General features: G+C 44.1%; 1 protein-coding gene across 5 annotated transcripts in view; it reads right to left on the bottom strand.

The window, feature by feature from the left end:
* Window positions 1–19887, bottom strand: part of OSBPL10 (oxysterol binding protein like 10) — a 311564-nt gene that overhangs the window by 52257 nt on the left and 239420 nt on the right. For all 5 annotated transcript variants that reach the window (XM_027585095.2, XM_027585094.2, XM_027585096.2 and 2 more), the window contains one exon: window positions 10454–10608. In XM_027585095.2, coding sequence (XP_027440896.1) covers window positions 10454–10608 — 155 coding nt within the window. The remainder of the gene's footprint in view (window positions 1–10453; window positions 10609–19887) is intronic.

Below are 19887 nucleotides of genomic sequence, written 5' to 3'. Positions count from 1 at the left end.
AGAGAGAGCATGCACGTGCACAAGAGAGGGGGATGGGCAAGCAGACTCCCCACTGAGCAGGGAGCCTGAGGGGGGAGTGGGGCTCGATCCCAGGACCCTGAGATCATGACCTGAGACAAAGTCAGACACTTAACCAACTGAGCCACCCAGGCGCCCCTCATTGTCTTTACTATTATTTTGTACTTTATGTTCTACTGACTGCTTCTTCAAGGAATCTGTGTTCAAAAAGGATATAAATCAAAAGCTTGCTTCTGTGACACAGGCACTCTGGTGTTTATAAAGGCTTTCTGGGAGCAACCGTTGTGACACCTCTCCCTCACTCTGCAAGGCACAGGGGTCTCCACTCACCTAAGTGCAAACCATGATGTCACAGAGCAGCATCTAAATTTTCTCATTATGGGACTTTCTATATAAGAGCTCATTATTAAATAAAGTTTTTAGCTCTAAAAATGCATTCTAGCAGAATACAAAAAAGGCAGGTAAACGTAAAAGTGGTCCCTTTCCCCTGTTTCCATGTCTTTTTCTCAATTCAGAGCATGAAATTGGTATCAGTCTACCATGAGAAAACTTCACAATCCCCAATGGAGTCCTTTTTTCCCTGAATTACATAATATGTTTCTTTTTTTTTTAAGTCAGAACTATAAGCTGGCCCTGCATTTCAGTACAAAGGCCATTGAAAAGAAAGATTTGGAATCTGAAACACATTTTCCAAAACGTAACGTCATTCATGGAAGAGGGCCATTTCCAGAGTGACCCACAAAGCTCTTTGAAGCTCGTAATGTGGCTTATGTACTCTACGTTCACCAGAAGGAGTTGAGATTTAATACTCCGCAATATAAATTTTAAAATAACTCTAAAAAAACAAAGTTACATACATTTCTTATTCTTTTGAAAGGAAAGAAACTCCGGTGAGATCGAGGAAAATGTAAAGAGAGATGTAGGACACTCTGAAGAAAACACTCCCATGGTTTTAAGGCTATCCAGTTCTCCAGTATGTTGAATTTCATTTCCAAATGGTTTATGGTCTCCTCTTCCTCCATGTGTCTGTCTTTCTGCCACTCTTCTAATGCTTTTTCACAAGGAGATCATTTGCTGGGATAAGCACAGCCAATAGAGAGAGCCAAATATGACGTCGGGACAGTCCAGGGTCCACTTGGCTGGCTGCAGGGGCGGGGTGGGGTGGGGACGGAAATGACGGAGAAAAGGGGCTGGGGCTTTGGGGGAGGGGTGAGAGTGCACGCTGTCAGAGGAGGAACAAGATGGTGGTGACGGGGTGTCACATGACACCTGAGCATGCTCTCACCCCACAGAGCCCACCACGTGGCCCTTATTGTTCTAATATCTTCAAGGGCTACGGTCCTGAGGTGAACTGGAGACAGGATGGCCAGCCAACTAGTTACTGGTAAAGTATGTTCAAGTGTTAGAGAAGCGGTTGTTTGAATCCTGTATCCACAGAGTCTGAAAACCACTCCCAGGGCTTGGTGCTTTCTTACTCATGCACACACACACACACAATCTACCTTCTGCCTGGTTAGTAGCTCACACCTACCTTCATTACCAAAAACTTAAAAATGTGCAATCTTGATTTAGCACCCAGTAAGCCCCCGCACTGTGTAGTACTACGGTATCCACAGCCGTCCACAAAATTCAAATTGCAAAAGGGATACAGAGCTCATTGATTGATTCAGGCAAAGCCCAGAGTATATGTGAGAAAAGACTGCACGCTTTTCCTCCATAACATTCATTCCCCAAGATCATAAATCTCAGGGCGTTGACTTTCCATCTTAGGAAAGTGAACGTCATCTGAGGCAGAGGATAAATCACCTCGAGAATAGTTATTCACGGTGGGCAAATAAAAATGTAAGCCAGGCAGACGGTGAAAAGCTCATTTCTCCTGGTATAATTTCATGGGAGTAGGCCAGCAAGGGGAAAAGCAGAGTGGATTGTGAGATCTGGGGCCACGTTTATAGGAGGAGAGAAAAGACCCCAAAAACCAGAATACTAAAAATTATCATACCACATTGCAGCAATGTCTTCAACTCTTCACCTCCGTTTCAGATCTGACTTCCTCCCTTCGTCGCACCAGCAGTGATAGGAAGGCAGAGAGAAAAAAAAAAAAAAACCCTACTAAACACGGCAGGGTTTTATGCCCATTCATTCACTGGGTTCAAAGCACTTAATCCTTTGACTACTGCTGCAGAATAGATTAGATTATACCACTCGGGGCTGATTTTTTTCATATGGCTCCAGCTCACACCTGTCAAATCCAAGGTGGCTGCCTCCCCAACAGTCTGGGTGCAGGTGTTTATGTCACAAAGCCACACTGGCTGGGGGGGGGGGGGGAGGGGAGAGAAGGAAGGCGACACAGTGACCACTCCTAAGGCTACCCCCAAAGACCTGCTTATTCCAGTGTTGAAACCCGATAAAAGTCTTGAGACACACCCTACAGGCCCCCCAGAAAGTAGATCTGGGACCTTCTGCTACATTCCACCTCTCTCTTATAAAAGTAACACCCTGGGGCGCCTGGGTGGCTCAGTCGGTTAAGCATCTGACTCTTGATTTCGGCTCAGGTCATGAGATCCAGCCCCAGGTCGGCCTGTAGGCTCAGTGGGGAGTTTGCTTGAGATTCTCTCTCTTCTCTCCCTCTGCCCCTCCTCCCCTTCAGGATCTCTCTCTCTCTGTAAAAAAACAAAAACCACCACCAACAAAAACACCACCACCCAATCAAGAAAACAAAACCTTAATTATCACCCACAAAAAGGGAGAGAGGAAGAGAAAGAGAAGTAGGGTGGAAGAAGGAACAAGTCCTTGGAAAGGGAGCATAAACTGAAATTAATCCCCCAAAGCTGCAGAGGAAATCACACCATCATGCCTTGTAGTAGGAGAGCTCACTAATGCCGCCAGAAACCACGTTCAAGGAGCCCTCGAAAAATGCACACAGGGCTTAGGTCTGTGCGTGATGGTTATCTTTGTTGTTGATTTGTTAAGAAAAAAGGGCAGAAAAATGTGGAGTTTTTTTACAAGACCAAAAGGAGCTCTTAGCCATGGGAGGCAGAACAACCACACCTTCTAGAATACCATGAAAACATGTCTTCAACTTCCATGACATCTTACAGATGGTCATCTTAATTGCTACAGGCCACAGGCAGGCTTGCAGGCACATACCCCCAGGACCTACATCGTCTTGGCATACTAACCTGGAAATGTCCCTTGGCTAAAAACCATTTCTCCTGCTTCTCATCTCAAGATATTTTAAAAAATAATTCTAACTACTGTGAAATATGCAGGGAGTTAAGAAGCTGGGTATCTTAGTCCGCTCAGGCTGCCCTCACAAAATACCATGAATGAGGGGGTGTAAACAAGAGACTTTATTTTCTCACAGTTCTAGAGGCTGGAAGACAGGGAGCAGGCTACCAGCATGGCTGGGTTCTGTGAAAGTGCTCTTCCTGGCTTGCAGAAGGCCTTCCTCTCACTGTGTCCTCTCTCCTCTTACAAGACTACAGTCCTATTGGATTAGGGTCCTGGATGAGGGCCCCACCCTTATGACTTCGCTTAACCTTAGCTGCGTCCTAAAGACACCACCTCCCTGATACTGTTTTGGCTAAATACACAAAGGTGAGATTGCCAGATCATATGGTAGTTCTATTTTTAATTTTCTGAGGAACCTCCATATGGTTTCCGGAAGCCTGTATCTCTGAGGCCCTCACGAGTTGCTATACCAAACGTGGAAGTACTTATTGGCACAATTCTTGTGTGAGAAGACTTCATTTATTGCTTGAGCCACTAATTGTTGGATTCTCAGTTACTGTATCTACTAGATACAGGAGATGGTCTGGTGTACGGGAAAGGCAGTGGCTTGGGAGAGAGGAAATCCAGATGACCATCTTGTCTCCCACAGGCCAGCTGTGTGGACTTCTGGCAAGTTAGTCAGGCACTCCAGTTTGGAGAGCAGCCACTGGACCCCTAACGATGCTTCTAAGATTCAGTGATTCGAAGGCCATGACTCAAAGAGGAAACAAGTCTGTTCTACAGGAACTGGGAAGGAGATACAATCAAACTTGTGACAGGACGGGGAGTGGGGGAGGGAGGGGAAATCGTATCACCCACAAACTTCCTTGGAACAAATTCTAACAAATGTGATCAACAACATTTCCTGTGTAGCGACCATGTGAAATTCAATTTTGTGGGGTTATCACAGAATTCCATAAAGTGATTTTCAATCGCTGTAAGTCAGTGACAGCTGTCTCACTCCTTCATTAAATGGTTGGAATCAAGTAACTATGGGTCACATATTTTGAACAAACACGTAGGACTCAATATTTGTGTTAATTATCCAAAGGATCAAAACAACCTATTGCCGTAGCTTCCAAAATCTATCACCCTCCTATGCCTGATAAACACCCTCAAGTCACATCTACTTATACGTTTACGTATCATGGAGATGAAGAAGAGATGATAAAAATGGGTTGAGGGGATTATATGGGCCAGGCTTCAACCTGAATGTCAGAGGATTTCAAACTGCCAGCAGCCTATGTCGTTAAGTGGTTCAAAAGGTCACTGCTAAAACGACAAATCCACCAAGGGCATGGAAATTCTTCTTGAGGAAAATTCAGCTGAATCTTTTGTATGTGTCTCCCTCCTTTATTTGTAAAACAATCTCCTCCCTTGGAGAAGAGTGGGAGAGATGATGACATGCTTACTTAAAAATTCAATTTTGCAATTTTCTAACTGAAGCTCATTTGCCTAAATGCTAGTGCTCAGTATTTGGGGGCATTATGAGAAGTCTTTCTGAACCTGCTAGATTTGGGGGAGAGTAGGGTGTGTGGTCTCTTAATAGCTTTGCTGCCACTGTAGTTCAGACAATTAACCAGGCAATGTTTATAAAGAACAATCAACCCAAGGGTCACCAAGAACTAACAGTGTGTTGTTGCTGTTGTTGTTGCTGCTGTTGTTGTTTTAAGATTTATTTCTTTTAGAGTGAGAGAGAACGAGTGGGGGGAGGCAGAGGGAGAGAATCTTCAGGCAGACTCCCAGCTGAGCGTGGAGCCAGACACAGGGCTCTTATCTCACAACCCAGGAGATCATGACCTGAGCTGAGACCAAGAGTCAGATGTTTAACTGGCTGAGCCACCCGGGTGCCCCACAGCATGCTCTCGAGCCACAAGCTTTAAACCCTCTGTTCAGGGGCACCTGGGTGGGTCAGTTGGTTAAGCGACTGCCTTCGGCTCAGGTCATGATCCTGGAGTCCCGGGATCGAGCCCCACATCGGGCTCCCTGCTCAGCGGGGAGTCTGCTTCTCCCTCTGACACTCCCCCCTCTCATGTGCGCTCGCTCTCTCTCTCTTTCTCACTCTCTCAAATAAATAAATAAATAAAATCTTTTAAAGATAAATAAATAAATAAAACCCTCTGTTCAGGGTCTCCAATAGAGAGATAAATAGAACTGACCCTCCATCTTCTCCCTCCAGACCAGGGGTAGGTATATGGGCACCAAATATTTGCCTTATATGATTAATACAACACTATATTAAACGTTTCCCTTTTTCTATTTTATCCGTGGGGGATTTGAGTAAGTTAAGTTTACCAAATGTTCTTCATCTGGTGAATGGATAAACAAACTCTGAATCCAACGGATACTATTCAGCAATAAGGCATGAACCACTGACTAATATAACAACATGGATGAATCACAAATGCATTCCACTAAACAAAAGAAGCCCTACTAAAAAGGCTACATACTATATGATTTCATTTAAACGGAATTCCAGAAAAGGCAAAACTATATGGACAGAAAACAGCAAGAGGACTGCCAAGGGCTTAACTATAAAGGAACACTAGGGAACTTTGGAAAGTGATAGAATTATTCCATATTTTAATGGGCTTAAAAGTGATAAAATTGCATTTTAAAAGGGTGACTTTTATTATTCCTGAATTATGCCTCCATAAAACTGAAATCTTAAGGTTCTGTCCCTTCAGAAAGGTAGGTATACACGGTCACATTCGTGATTGTCTCCATGTCACCCTCGGCTTTCCTATTCCAATGGCACACCCAGTCTTGATCCACAGCAGGAAACAGAAACCACACCAGGTATTTCAATCAGAAAGCGACTGGGTACGGGAATTAGGTGCTTACAGAATCTCTGAAAGGTGTGGAGGAGCAAAGTCCCCCTTCAACTCTTTATTTCAAGGACACACCACGGCAGGTAGTCATGATCCGTGTTGGGAAGTGGCCGCTGCTGCCAACCCAACAGCTTGTCACGTCCACGTAGGTGGGCCTAAGGCCCCAGGACAATGCCTCTGGTCCCTGCAAGTGCCTCAGAACACCCACATCCCCATGACCTTGCCCACCAGCAGCACCAGCAGAGGAAACTTGGGCTCCATCTCAGCCTTCCAAATATCACACAAATGCATTTATGGGACCTGTCATGCATTCAGAAACCTAACTGTAAGAAATTCTGGGACATGCAGTTGTTAGGTTTCCCATCAGGAGGGTGGAAATGAAGGTCAAGAGAGCCAATCCCTGGGGCGCCTGGGTGGCTCAGTTGGTTAAGCGACTGCCTTCGGCTCAGGTCATGATCCCGGAGTCCTGGGATCGAGTCCCACATCGGGCTCCCGGCTCAGTGGGGAGCCTGCTTCTCCCTCTGACCCTCTCACTTCTCATGCTGTTTCTCATTCCCTCTCTCTTTCTCTCAAATAAATAAATAAATAAAATCTTTAAAAAAAAAAAAAAAGAGAGAGAGAGCCAATCCCCATATCTCCCCATCAAGGTTCTACCTGTCCCAGGTACAAGGCGTTCTTCCCCGAAGACAGCACAACAAAAACCTTTTTCTGTCTAAATTTAAATTTCAAATGGTGCTAAGAGACTTGAAAAATTGTTCTGCTAATGGGTAAAACCAAGATCCTAACTCATTTCATTATGGAAGAATATTTCATTTTCACATATAGTTAGTTCTAGCCCCAGCAGAATAAAATTTTAAGATCACTGCACTTGATAATAGAGCCAACTACAGTTCTGCTCTAACTCATGTATTAAATACACATTGGTCTTTGAGTTTTATTCTGCTGGGAATTAAACAGATGAAGCTTGAAAATGCATTAATTTTCCAGGTATCTGTAAGCTGTTTTACAGTAAAGCCAGCACTAGGGTAGGGAGTTTGACACTGTGATTTATAACAAGAAATATATATATTTGGTTTTGTCCCCATTCCTGGCACAGTGCTCCTAAAACTCTTGGAATTCCTGAAGGGATGAGAGAGATGAAGGTGTCTTTTGTTACGTTAATGAGTGACCCTTTTTTTAAAAATTTTTTTAAAGATTTTATTTATTTGAGAGAGAGAGAATGAGAGATAGAGAGCATGAGAGGGGGGAGGGTCAGAGGGTCAGAAGCAGACTCCCCGCTGAGCAGGGAGCCCGATGCGGGCTCGATCCCGGGACTCCGGGATCATGACCTGAGCCGAAGGCAGTCGCTTAACCATCTGAGCCACCCCAGGCGCCCAATGAATGACCTTTAGAAGCCTCTTGGGAACCCAAGGATGGTGACTGTTTCCAGCGGAACTAACACGATGATTAGAGGGGTGCAACTTTCTGTCCCACCCCCTGCATTCCGGGGGGAGGGGCTGGGGGAGGTGGAATTCTGTCACCAACAATTTAATCAATCTTGCCTCTGGAATGAAGCTTCCATAAAACCCCAAAACAACAAGGTTCAGAGAGCTTCCAGGTTGGTGAACTTGGGGAGGTGCTGAGGGGATTGTTGGGAAGGGCATGGCAGCTCAGGTGCCTTCCCCAAGCATCTCTTCCATCTGTTCCTGAATTATAATCTTTTATAATAAACTGGGAAGTGTTTCGCTGAGTTCTGTGAGCCACTCAAGCAAATTATTAAAACCCAAGGAGGGGGTCATGAGAACCCCTGATCTATAGCCCATTGGTAGAAGCACAGGTGACCTGAACTTGTGATTGGCGGAAGATGTGGGGGGAGGGGGGAGGGGCAGGACAGTCTTGTAGGGCTGAGCCCTTCACCTGTGGGATGCGAAGCTCTCCCCAGGGAGACCATGTCAGAGTTGAACTAAACTGTATGATGCCAAGTCTGTGTCCAATGAGAACTGGATTGAGTTAATTGCTTGGTGGTATTAAAAAAGCACACACCCATCGGAGGGAGGTATACCTTTTATACCCGAATTATTGCTTCTAAAGATTTAAAACAAGCACCAAACCAGAAGAAAATAGTTTACTCAAAGTGCCACAGTAACTACGATCCTGAGTTTCACTGGCGATCACTGACCTAGTAACTCATTCTCTATATTGAAGGGTTAAGGAACATATTTACAAGGAATTTTTAGCCTCTAGGAATTTCACTTCACTCCTTCTTGGGTTATTTCTCCAAATTGTGCAAAAAGGAGGCAATGGAAACATTTTCCTTTTTCTAACAGGAAAATGATTGAGTCAATATTGCTAGCTTCTTCAGTTCTCAAAAGAAAAACAAACAAACAAAAAGTGACAAAGCATAATGGCCTAAAGTAAAAATAGTATCCAACCAACACTAGCAGTTGGGGTTGTGAGAAACATCTACCAGAGCGGTCACTGGAAAAAATGAAAGGAGTCTCGAACTCTCCCTTCTCCGAAAACCATCAAAACACCATCATGTCCCCGTAAGTCCTCACTGCTATGAGGACTTACCCACCAATACCTTACACCACTCTGACTGGAGTAAAGGTAATACAACAACCAGAAATTGAGGGGAAACAACCTAATTTAAGGGGAAAAAAGTTCTCCCTAGTTCTTCTCTTTCAAAGTATTTTTAAAAAGTTGAACCTGGAAGCTCGTCCTTTCTTATGGACAATTATATACTCTTCTGTCAATGCCAGTGACTGGTAAGGCAAAGAGAGCAACAATTTTAAGTAAAAAGGACAGGCCTGGCCTCTCGAGCTTCAGCTTTAGAAGAAAAGCAGAAGAAACACGAAGAAGGATTCCCAGAATGGGGGAGAACACCAGCCCCAATAAGTAAGCTTCTTAGGTTATGGCTTCTGTTGGGTTTTGCCCAAGAATGCTGCTCTGGGAATGAGATCCTGTAAGATTGTTACTGAAGATCTAATAACTTACTTCCCTACTCTTAATTTTTCCCTAGAGCAAGATTTTAAATGTATTTATTATGACATGAATCCCAAAGGTTCTCTGCCAAGGGAATGAAGGATATTATTGTAGTTCTCAACTCTTGAGCGGCTAAGCACCTCACCCTCAAATGCCAACCTTCCCCGCCCCCCCACCCTGCCAAGGCTCTCAAAAGAGCAATGGGACGGCAGGACTCCTACCATTTATTCCGTTGCCAACTTACCTGCCAGTTCACCTACACATCAGCTGCGAGTGTTTTCAAACTGAAACTCCTGGTACAGGCAGAGGCAAGTGCCTTCGAGAATCTCACATCTCCTATTCGTTTCATACCCTGTGAAGGCACCTTATAGATGCTAATGGAACACTTGTAGGCAGGCTGATCCTACCTCTGTAAGAGCCAAGCTACCAAAGTCCCTGTCACAGAATATGATCATGTGAAGCTTGGAAAAAACTTTCAAATGATAACCAAGACCATTGGACCCAAGCAGCTGCCTTGGGGCTTTCGACCTTCCCCAACAGATTTTATGAGCACCCTACATTTTTCAGGCTAGGGGATTTCAGTTAGAATTAAGAACAACCTCTAACACTTGAGTCAGGTATGGCTCAGCCCAGTTCACAAGGTCCCGTCGATAGAATGCGTGCATCAAACGGGAAAGAAAATACAGAAGTTCCCTTGCGACACAAAGTGAAATCGACAGGAGGACACCTTGCGTCTGGCTCCCTTCCAGTGGTCACTGGGAGGCACGGGAGAGGCGAGTCGGCAGGGGGCAGTCCACGGAGCCTGCCGAAGCCTGGCTCATTGGGAGGCTGAGCAGGGGCCACCCCCCCCCCGCCCCCGCCCCCGCCCCGGCAGGGCAGAAGTCCCCGCAGCTGGAGGGGAGGCCCGGGAGTCTCAGCCACGGCCCCAGGGACGCTGGTCTGGCTCTGGAGCATGCAGGGGTCGAGCGTGTGAGGCAGGCGCTGATGTTAGCATGAACCACATGAAGAAGCCATTATTCAGGGGAGCGACATAATATATTGTAACTGCTCCCAGCATGTCAACAGGCATCATTTTAATGGGCGCATTTGAATTTCTCCCACTTGAAGTTAAAATGACTCCCATTTCAATGAAAATAGGAGATTCCTCATTGGTAGGATCACATTTCAGCCACGGCAGCTGCCAGACACGAGAACAGACGTGCCAGGCGTGCCCAGAGCCGCTTTTGTCTCTCCAGGCAATGCGTCCATTTTATAATTTGTCTCCTCTTCAAACAAAGAGATGAGCAAGTTACAAATATAATTACTACATTTCTGAACAAGCAAGAACACAAGCCACACGTGTGCAGAGAGAGAACTAACGGCTCGCTTACCTCGGGCTCTGGCGGCAAGCTTTGCTCTTCTGCAGCGGAGTTTGGTAAAATCGCCCAGGTTATGTTGGCACTGGCTGATGGCAAAGAGCCAAGGGTCCCATTTTTCAGCTGCTCTGTGGAATGTGACTTGGGCCCGTGCCATCCCAGGATGTTCTCTGCAATAAAGACCGAGAATGATGCCAAGTATTTTCCAATTTAAACATTGACAGTTCAAGAAATATGTGTACCCCACTGTATAAGGAGATGGACTTGGAATGGGCCCAATTTGAAGCCGACTATGGTAAATTTAAGTGGGCTTGTTCTGAACAAGGTACCAAGTGTGGATTTGGATCTATTTACAAACTAGTTTCTGTATGATGGCAGTACCAGAATTATTACCATAGGCTGTTTCTTTCCCCAACCTTGGGCAAAAAAAAAAAAAAAAAAAAAAAAAAATCACATTCACCAAAGCCAGATTTTCTTAAAAGTGTTTTTCTTAATTTTTAAGAAAAAATATTTATATAAAGATATTTATCATTAAAACATTAGAATAAACAACAAGTCAAATTTTATCACAAAGGAGCTGCTCAAATTGTGGTTTAATTGCCAATCAGCATAATGACCTGCAAAGTTGCTGGCATCGTCACGTGCCTCCCCATCCCCCCCCCCCCCCCCCCCCCGAGCCCGAGTAGATGCGGCTGCTGGGGCAGAAGTCAGGAAGCCCCATCACGAAGGACACTTGTTCATTCCATTCTAGCAAGAAACACGTTTATAAACACCAGTGTGATAAACCAAAAGCATTTTTCTAATCCTCCCTCAACCCGGGGGGGAAAACAAAATAAGACTTCTTTACTTCTAATACTGTTTATTTAGGAGGCAGGTGTTATTATAGAGTATCTATGTATGCTTATTAGTGGGGACAGGAGTAAACACAGGGGATTCCTTTATCAATTCTACCACTGGAATAAGAATAGGTCTCAAACTCAGCTGACCCTCACCCTGGAGACTGTGTTCTCCGTCTAAGAGCAAGGATAAGGGATGAAGAAAAGGTAGGCTGAAGTGGATACTGCCTTACATGAACTAGAACTCGACCACGCAGGGTCTCCGAAGTTCCATCAGTAATCCTATCCATTAATTAGCCTTTTCGTTAGAGTTACTCAAAGAAAAATCTACAAGTATCCCAGACTTTCAACACCTTGGGAGACTCTGGTTGATAGAAACAAAATAACAGAGCCAGCTGAGATGGCTGTATACGTGCTGAGTGTGTGTGCTACTATCCAATACAAGCATATTTTTATGCAGAATTTTTTTTTTTTTAAAGTCAAGTGTTAGATCACATAGCTGTGGCTTAAAAACCTCAAGTGACTTCTCATGGCAACTGGAATGCAATCTAGCTGCCTGGCTTGCAAGATTGCCCCGTCTCATTTCATTTTCTCCCCAGTGCTCACTGTGCTCAAGTCATGCTGGTAGGTTTTCCATTCCTCAAGTGAGCCAAGTTCATTCAGGTCAAGAGCCTTTGCGTGCACCCTTCCATCTGCTCCAAACACCACCCCTCCAGTTCTTCTACATGGGGGAGAGGTCTCCTTCGTAAATCCAGGGGTTCACTCAAATATCACTTGCTCAGGGAAGCCCCCTGGGACCTCCCCAGCCAAAGCATCGCCCCAAAGGCATCCCCAGTCCCATCAGTCAGTTTACTGTCTTCACAGCACTTAGCACTATCTGAACTCACCCTGCTCATTTTTTGGTCTACTGTGTTTCTCTCCTCCCTAAAATGTCAGCTCCTGAAAGCAGAGACAATATTTGCCCTTGCTCAGGGCTGGGTCTCCAGAACCTAGAATATGGTCAGGCAAAGAGTATGCACTCAATAACTATGTGCCAAAATGAATGAATGACTATTAAGATTTTCATAGACAGTAAATTTCAAAAGGAATGTGCATTTCACAACCTCCTAAAAGTTAAGAATTAAAAAACAGCAAAAAGAGATAAAGTAGAATGGATGGTGGTTGCTAGGGGCTGGGGGTAGGGGGATGGGGAGTTAGTGTTTAATGGGTATGGAGTTTGTTTCACAAGATAGAGTTCTAGAGGTTGGTTACACAGCAATGTGAATGTACTCAACACTCTACCAAGCTGTATACTTAGAAATGGTTAAGGTGGTAAATTTCTGAATATGGGTGCTTTACATTTTTTTAATGGCAAAATAGCATCTATATTATCACTTCTTGATATCATTTTTAAAAAGGTGAAAACTCACAGTACTAAAAACCAAAGGCTGAAGGATGAGCTAAGACCAGACTTGGGAGGAATCCTCATAAATAATAAGGCGGATGGGGCTGAACTAAGAAAACCAACCCAAGGTTCAAGACACCAGAATCTGCCATGAGAAAGATAGAAAGAAACTTCTTATACCTGTCCTGCTGACCAATTCCTTCTCAGCAATTGCAAGTTGGATTCAGATCTTAAGTACTGAGCAGCTGTCTTATCAATACAGGAATACTACTTTTTCAAAAAAAAAATTATGCAAGTAGTCAATTTCCTCTAGAGTAATTAGGAAAACTTAAGAAGCACTAAGGAAAAAATGAGATCTGCTTGCCTAGGCGATTGGGACAAATTTCCCTTCATTACTTCTACACCTCAACTCTGTCCCTCCCTCCCCTCCATACTACCATCATTCAGAGATGATAACCCAGGAGACAATGGGGCAGGAAGTAGAGTCCCACAGGCAGTAACACAGGGCATTCAGGAATAGACACAAGCCAGCACAGGAAGAGAGAAGGTAGCAATGCATGCTGGGGAATGTAGTCTTCTATATACTCTATGGATTCAGCATTATCAAAGAACCAGTGAGAGAGGACCAGAGAGAAGCCCATCCTAGGCCAATCCAGGTGCTCTAATAAATGATCACTTAGTTTGGAAGTCTGGCTAGGCCTGCCTCATTTGAGGATGAAGGAGGAAAATTCTAACAGAGTAAATGAGATAGGGGCACCTGGGTGGCTCAGTCAGTTAAGCGGCTGCCTTCAGCTCAGGTCATAATCCCAGGGTCCTGGGATCAAGCCCCATGTCTGGCTCCCTGCTCAGCGGGGAGCCTGCTTTTCCTTCCCCCCCACCCCCGACCCCCCCCCCCCCCCGCTTGTGCTCTCTCCGCTGGCTCTCTCTCTCAAATAAATAAATACAATGAAATTAAATTAAAAAACAGAAAAAATGTTTTTTCTCATTATCTCTAATGAGATAGATTATATAGAGCTTGGGAAAAGAAATGGAATCCTCAGCAAAGCTTAGAGGAAGAATCCATCTCTGACATTTCTAATGTAAGGCCTTTGGCTCAGGTCATGATCTCAGGGCCGTGAGGTTGAGCCCCTTGTTGGCCACCATGCTGAGCGTGGAGCCTGCTTAAGATGCTCTCTCCCTCCCCAGCAGAGGGAGAGGGAGAGAGCATCTTAAGCAGAATACACAACAGAGATCCAAGAGACCCTGATAGACAGAGATCAGGTCAATGGAACAGAAACAACAAATAATGGCAGAAGAAACAGCCTGAGCAGAAGAGAGAGCTTGGGTGCCGCTGGTACAGTCTACCACTTTCCAGCAAAGACAACGGGGAAAAGACACATCTAGACACAGCTTGGAAATCTTTTTTTTTTTTTTTTTTGGCTTTTCATTGCTGGAATTTCAAACTCATATGAAAGTGGAGTATAATGTATGCCTAGCTCATGAAGTTTGGCAATATTTTTGAATAATAAAAATCAAGAGAATATTTTCCCAATCATTTAAGGCAGAAAAGTTAGACTTGCCTTAAAGGAAAACAAACTAGTTTTGAATTTTGCTACAACACTAGATGTCAGAAGGTGAACAGGTGAAGAGAGGAATGCAAACAAAAGTCTACAGATTTGGGGGCGGGGTAAGGGGCCAGGGGATAATGCTCTCTGCAGCCAAATGATCTTTCCTCTGCTAAGAAGCTCTTTTGAGGTAGCAAGGACTACTGTATGCAACTTACATGTGTTAACTCATCTAATCCTAAAAATGACCCATGAGGTAGGTCTTACTATTATGCCCATTTGTTAGATAAAGAAATAGAGGCGCAAATAGCCAGTAAGTGGTAGAATCAAGATTAAAACCGAAACAGCCTGGTTCTAGCGCCCAGATTCTTAAACTTTACACACTGTATGCTTTCCCGGAGCACTGTAGAGACTCAGAAAAGCTTCCACCCTCTGGGGGAAAAAACTACTTGAGGACATGTGCCGACATATGAAGAAAAGAAGCAGAATCAGGAACCCAAGGCTGGAAAAGTTGTGTATTAAAAGGACTGAACCCCATTAAACACAGAGCCGAGCAGAGCTGGGGTGTCAGGGGAAGTAAGAAGGACACTCCCCTCGGGTGTAAATTTTAAAGTGGTACCAACAAGACACTCAGTAATCAGGATAAATGACATTTTCACACAATATTTTTAAAACCAAAATTAATGGAAAGTCTTGCAAGACTCAGTGTCTCTGGCCTTGCTGTGCTGAAGCCTGTCTTAATTTAAAATTTTGATATTTTATTCATCCTGGATTATTTCTGCATTAATTTTGGTTCAGAAACATGTCATTAAAGCATCATTCATCTTAATTATTTGGCACCCCTAAATGTGTGCTCAGGGTGAGTGCCTCATATACCTCACCCCAGTCCCAGGCCTGGTAGTAAACTGAAATAATTTTTCTAAACATGGTTACATGACTGAGTATAAAATCAAAATTATTTTAAAGAGATTTAATCATTATCACATTAAGTATTAAATTAATATTAAAATTTTAACAATAGCCCCCATATTATATTATCAAAAATAGGGAAGCCTATCAGAGAAACAGGAAATTAAAGTATGCTGAGTTTTCATCACTAAAGGAGAGAGTCAAAAAGAAGTGTCATTCTTGACTTTGATGATTAGAAAAATACAGGTTAAGTTTATGTTTATCGCAGCATTATTTACAATAGCCAAATTATGGAAGCAGCCCAAGTGCCCGTCCATAGATGAATGGATAAAGACAACACACACACACACACACACACACACACACACACACACACACACACACACACACACACACACGAATATTACTTAGCCATAAAAAGGAATGAGATCTTACCACTTGCAACAACATGGATGGAGCTAGAGAGTATAATGCTAATTGAAATAAGTCAGTCAGAGAAAGACAAATACTATATGATTTCACCCATATGTGGAATTTAAAAAAACAAAACAAGCAAAGAAAAAAAAAGAGAGAAAATATAGGTTAAAGAATGTTTATGAAAAACATAATGTCGGGGCACCCAGGTGGCTAGGTCAGTTAAGCATCTGACTCTTGGTTTTGTCTCAGGTCCTGATCTCAGGGTCATGGGATCGAGCCCCACGTTGGGCTCTGTGCTCAGCACGGAGTCTATTTGTCCCTCTCCCTCTCCTCATTCCCCAGCTCATAAGCACGTTCTCTCTAAAATAAATAAATAAGTAAAATCTTAAGGAAACAAAAACAAAAACAGGGGCCCCTGGGTGGCTTAGTTGGTTAAGCATCTGCGTTCGGTTCAGGTCATAATCACAGGGTCCTGAGACTGAGCCCCACCTCGGGCTTCCTGCTCAGTGGGGAGCCTGCTTCTTCCTCTCCTCCCCGCTCATGCTCTCTCTTGCTATCTCTGTCACTATCTCTCTCTCTCTCAAATAAATAAATTTTAAAAATTAAAAACTAAAAAAAAAAAGTAACTGTTACTAGAATTTATATACATATTGTTCCCGAAACACTAAAGATGATGAGTCAAGGAAGTACAACCTATGTAGCAAAATAAAGAGAAAACAAGAAAAGCCACATGGAGGGGCGCCTGGGTGGCTCAGTTGGTTAAGCGACTGCCTTCGGCTCAGGTCATGATCCTGGAGTCCCGGGATCGAGTCCCACATCGGGCTCCCTGCTCAGTGGAGAGTCTACTTCTCCCTCTGACCCTCTTCCCTCTCGTGCTCTCTATCTCTCATTCTCTCTCTCAAATAAATAAATAAAATCTTTAAAAAAATTAAAAAAAAAAAGAAGCCACATGGAAGCAGGAAAACAAAAAGCATAAAGGATTACCCTACCAGGAAAACAAACACCAGTTTAAATAAATAAAGGACTACGTTACTCTATTGAAAGGCAGACTCTCAAGACTGTGTCCTAAAACAAACTCAAGTCTAGACCATACTTCCTTAATTCTAAGACACACCCATTTCCCAAACGCTCCGGAACAAGTTTATCCTACAGTCAGTATCGTGTCAGATTTCATCTGCAGCTTTTTCCTTCTCAGGAGCACTGAGGATAATGGTGTGTTTTACTACTATGGCGCCTGACAGTTGAGAAAATATGCCGCACCTATAGAAAGTGACTCAAGTAGGAAGATGGTCAAAAGCAGGTTCTCCAGTAGGAAGGAGGTCTCAAGTAGGAAGAAGGTCGAAAACAGACCGAGACATACCAATGGAAGGACAACTAGGAACAGACATTACTCTGTGGCTGCTGACAAACTGTCAACTCAAGTAGCTGGAGATCCACTGGCTTTCTTTCCGTCTGGGAACACCCTGACGCTCATGAGCAGGGAGACCATGGGAGATGACAGAACAGAAGAGAACAGGAAGGCGGAGAGTGGTCCACCGAATGGCAAATCCAGTCCTTAAAAGAGGCTTTTTACACACACCTGCAACCCCTCACACGACACACCATAGTCGATAGGACAACACAGGGAGGAAGGAAAGCAACTGTATATGGTTTAGTTCCCTGAACCAACTAGAAGCAGAAAGAAAGCAACAGAAGTTTTAACTGTGGGCAGTAAGGCTGGACTGTGGAACTGCTTTCATCTGTCCTTGGCCTTAGCTTCAGGCTTGCTTGGAGTGCTGAGGGCTGCAGGCTCCATGCCGGGGCTAAGAGGCCTCTGACAGCACCCAACCCTCTTCCTGCAACACAGTGACTTCATGCATCCGATGCTCAGTAAATCTAAGTCTTCCAAGACAGAGAAAGATGGATATCTACAAACCTGAAGACAACAGAAGGCACATTTACAATGGAAAGCTATGATGTTAGTATCCAACTGCTTTCTTTAGGGAGAATGTGCCACTCAAAATCTCCCTTTGGATAGCTCTAACAACAACAAAATCCACCCACCTGAAATATTCTACAATGCTAGTTTTTCTTTTTTTCTCCAATATGCTGTTTACTGGAGGAATCATCACGTTTCCATCTTGGCTTTTAACCACAAAATGAGGGAAGGTGACTCGTGTGGGGCACATCCTCACCAGAAGCAGAAGGTGTCCGGAAAGAAGGTGTAAGAGACAGAGACAACAAAGTGGAAAGAGAGGAACACTGGCAGTCTGAGGACATCTCTGGAAAAAAGAGAAGCACAGCAGAAGGAAGAAGGCCACCCAGCCAGAGAGGCCACGAAGGCCTTATGAGAGGCTCACTTATTTACCCTTTATGCCAAACCCCCAAACGGAAAGGCCAATGCAACTGGCTTCTAACTGACAAGCCCCACAAACCTTACAAGAGAATGAAAAAGTTATTGGAAGGATAAGTTAAGAAAAGCACATTAAACTCTGCTCTGGTTCTCCCCTCTTCGATGACACATCTCTTGATCTCTTGTCCTGATTTATGTCCAAGGGCACGTGGGTCACCTGCTGCAATTCCCCAAGGCTCTGCTGTCACTTGCTCAGGCAGTTCTGACTTCAGCATTTTTTCCCAGCATGCCTTGCACCGACCACACTGTCAGCATCCAGCTCTTACCTGGCACTAGAATGTATCTGTCTGGTTACAGGTGTCTGCTCTGACTCCTGAACCATGCTCCCCAGATCAAGACCTGCAAGCAAGGAATTAACCAGAAGCAATGCCAACAACAGAATACTCTGCACCCCAAACCACTCCAAAGGTCCAGTTTCTCTCCCACACTGGCAACTCACCCAAAGCCCAGACCCCCAGGTAGTTCAGCTTTTTCCAACTGTGAGTGAAGTCCTACCCACCTTTCCAAGTAGAGACAGAGGCACGTATCTAGACTGAGGAGAACGGATACCTGCCCACCTGCCCCCATCCATCATTTGCCTCCACCAAGCTATTCAAGTAGATTTAGTAGTTCCCAGGAACAGAACTACAGGAGTCGTGGCCAAAAGGGCAAGTTATGTGATTAATCTGAATTACAAACTTCTCCATAAATGGAAATTAAATGAAACGTTTCAGGCTACTATATCTTAGAGATAAGATCAGAGACAGGTCTAGGAGTCCAAAACGCATAAATGGTGGGCAGACGAATACTGAAGCATTTTTGGATTTCAGGTCAGTCGCTCGTGTGCTTGAGATGAAATGAGCATTAAGGAGCAACATTTACAGACAAAGGCTCCAAAGCCAACTGGTTCCCCAGAAGATATGATGAAATGCTATGGAAGATGAAATGCTATACGCCCACAAATTAATTTCTGATTCAGAAAATTTCTTTCAGAAGAAATACAACAGTGGGAGGGTCAGAAAGCAAAGAGGAATCAAGAACAATGTGTGTGGATATTTAGTATTCTGTGAGCAATCTGTGCCTCCCTGCCCATCGAACATTTAAAGGAAACTCTGATGGAGTTTCGCTGTAATGAGATTTTCATTTCCATCAACCCAGGATGGCACTCCTTAGATATAAGCATTATGCTTTTATACGTGGGAGTCAGGCTGCTGTAACTACTGTCAAGTTCAAGAGCCCTGAGATTCTAAACAAAGATATTTTGTGCTGACACTCCCCAGGTTGCCACATTTTCTTCTTCCATTAGCTTGAAATTCTGGAATTCCATTTTAACTGCAAGCAAGTATGATGTTTTGGATGCAGGAAGTAATTCAATGCTTCCCCCAATGTGTGCCAGAGATTAAAAAGAACCTGCACAGTGTTTTAAAACTTAAGGGGCTGGGGGAGGAGGGTGGGGGGATGGGTTAGCCTGGTGATGGGTATTGAGGAGGGCACGTTCTGCATGGAGCACTGGGTGTTATGAACAAACAATGAATCATGGAACAGTACACCAAAACAAATTATGTAATATATGGTGATTAACATAACAATAAAAAATTTTAAAAAAAGAAAAAGAAAACTTAAGGGGCTGTTATATGAAATTTTTAGGAGAGTTAAAAGAAGAAAACAAAATGACCTTTGTGATGCTTCATGCACCTTCTATCCTCCGACCTTCAGCCAAGTTCCTTGATAAAAAATGGTTAAAAGGAGGGGAGGGAATGGGGAGTGGGTGAAGGGGATGAAGAGGTACAAACTTCCAGTTATAAAATAAGTAAGTCACAGGGATGAAAGGCACAGCCTGGGGAATACAGTCAATAATATTGTAATACACTTAGGGGCAGTCGGTTGAGCTTCCAACTCTTGGTTTTGGCTCAGGTCACGATCTCAGGGGCATGAGATCAAGCCCTGCAACGAGCTCAGCACTCAGCACAGAGTCTGCTTGAGATTCT

This window comes from Zalophus californianus, chromosome 1, assembly GCF_009762305.2.
Source record: "Zalophus californianus isolate mZalCal1 chromosome 1, mZalCal1.pri.v2, whole genome shotgun sequence".
Taxonomy (NCBI): Eukaryota; Metazoa; Chordata; class Mammalia; order Carnivora; family Otariidae; genus Zalophus; species Zalophus californianus.
Note: the sequence above shows the minus strand (reverse complement) of the source record. Positions and strands in the feature narration are given on the sequence as shown.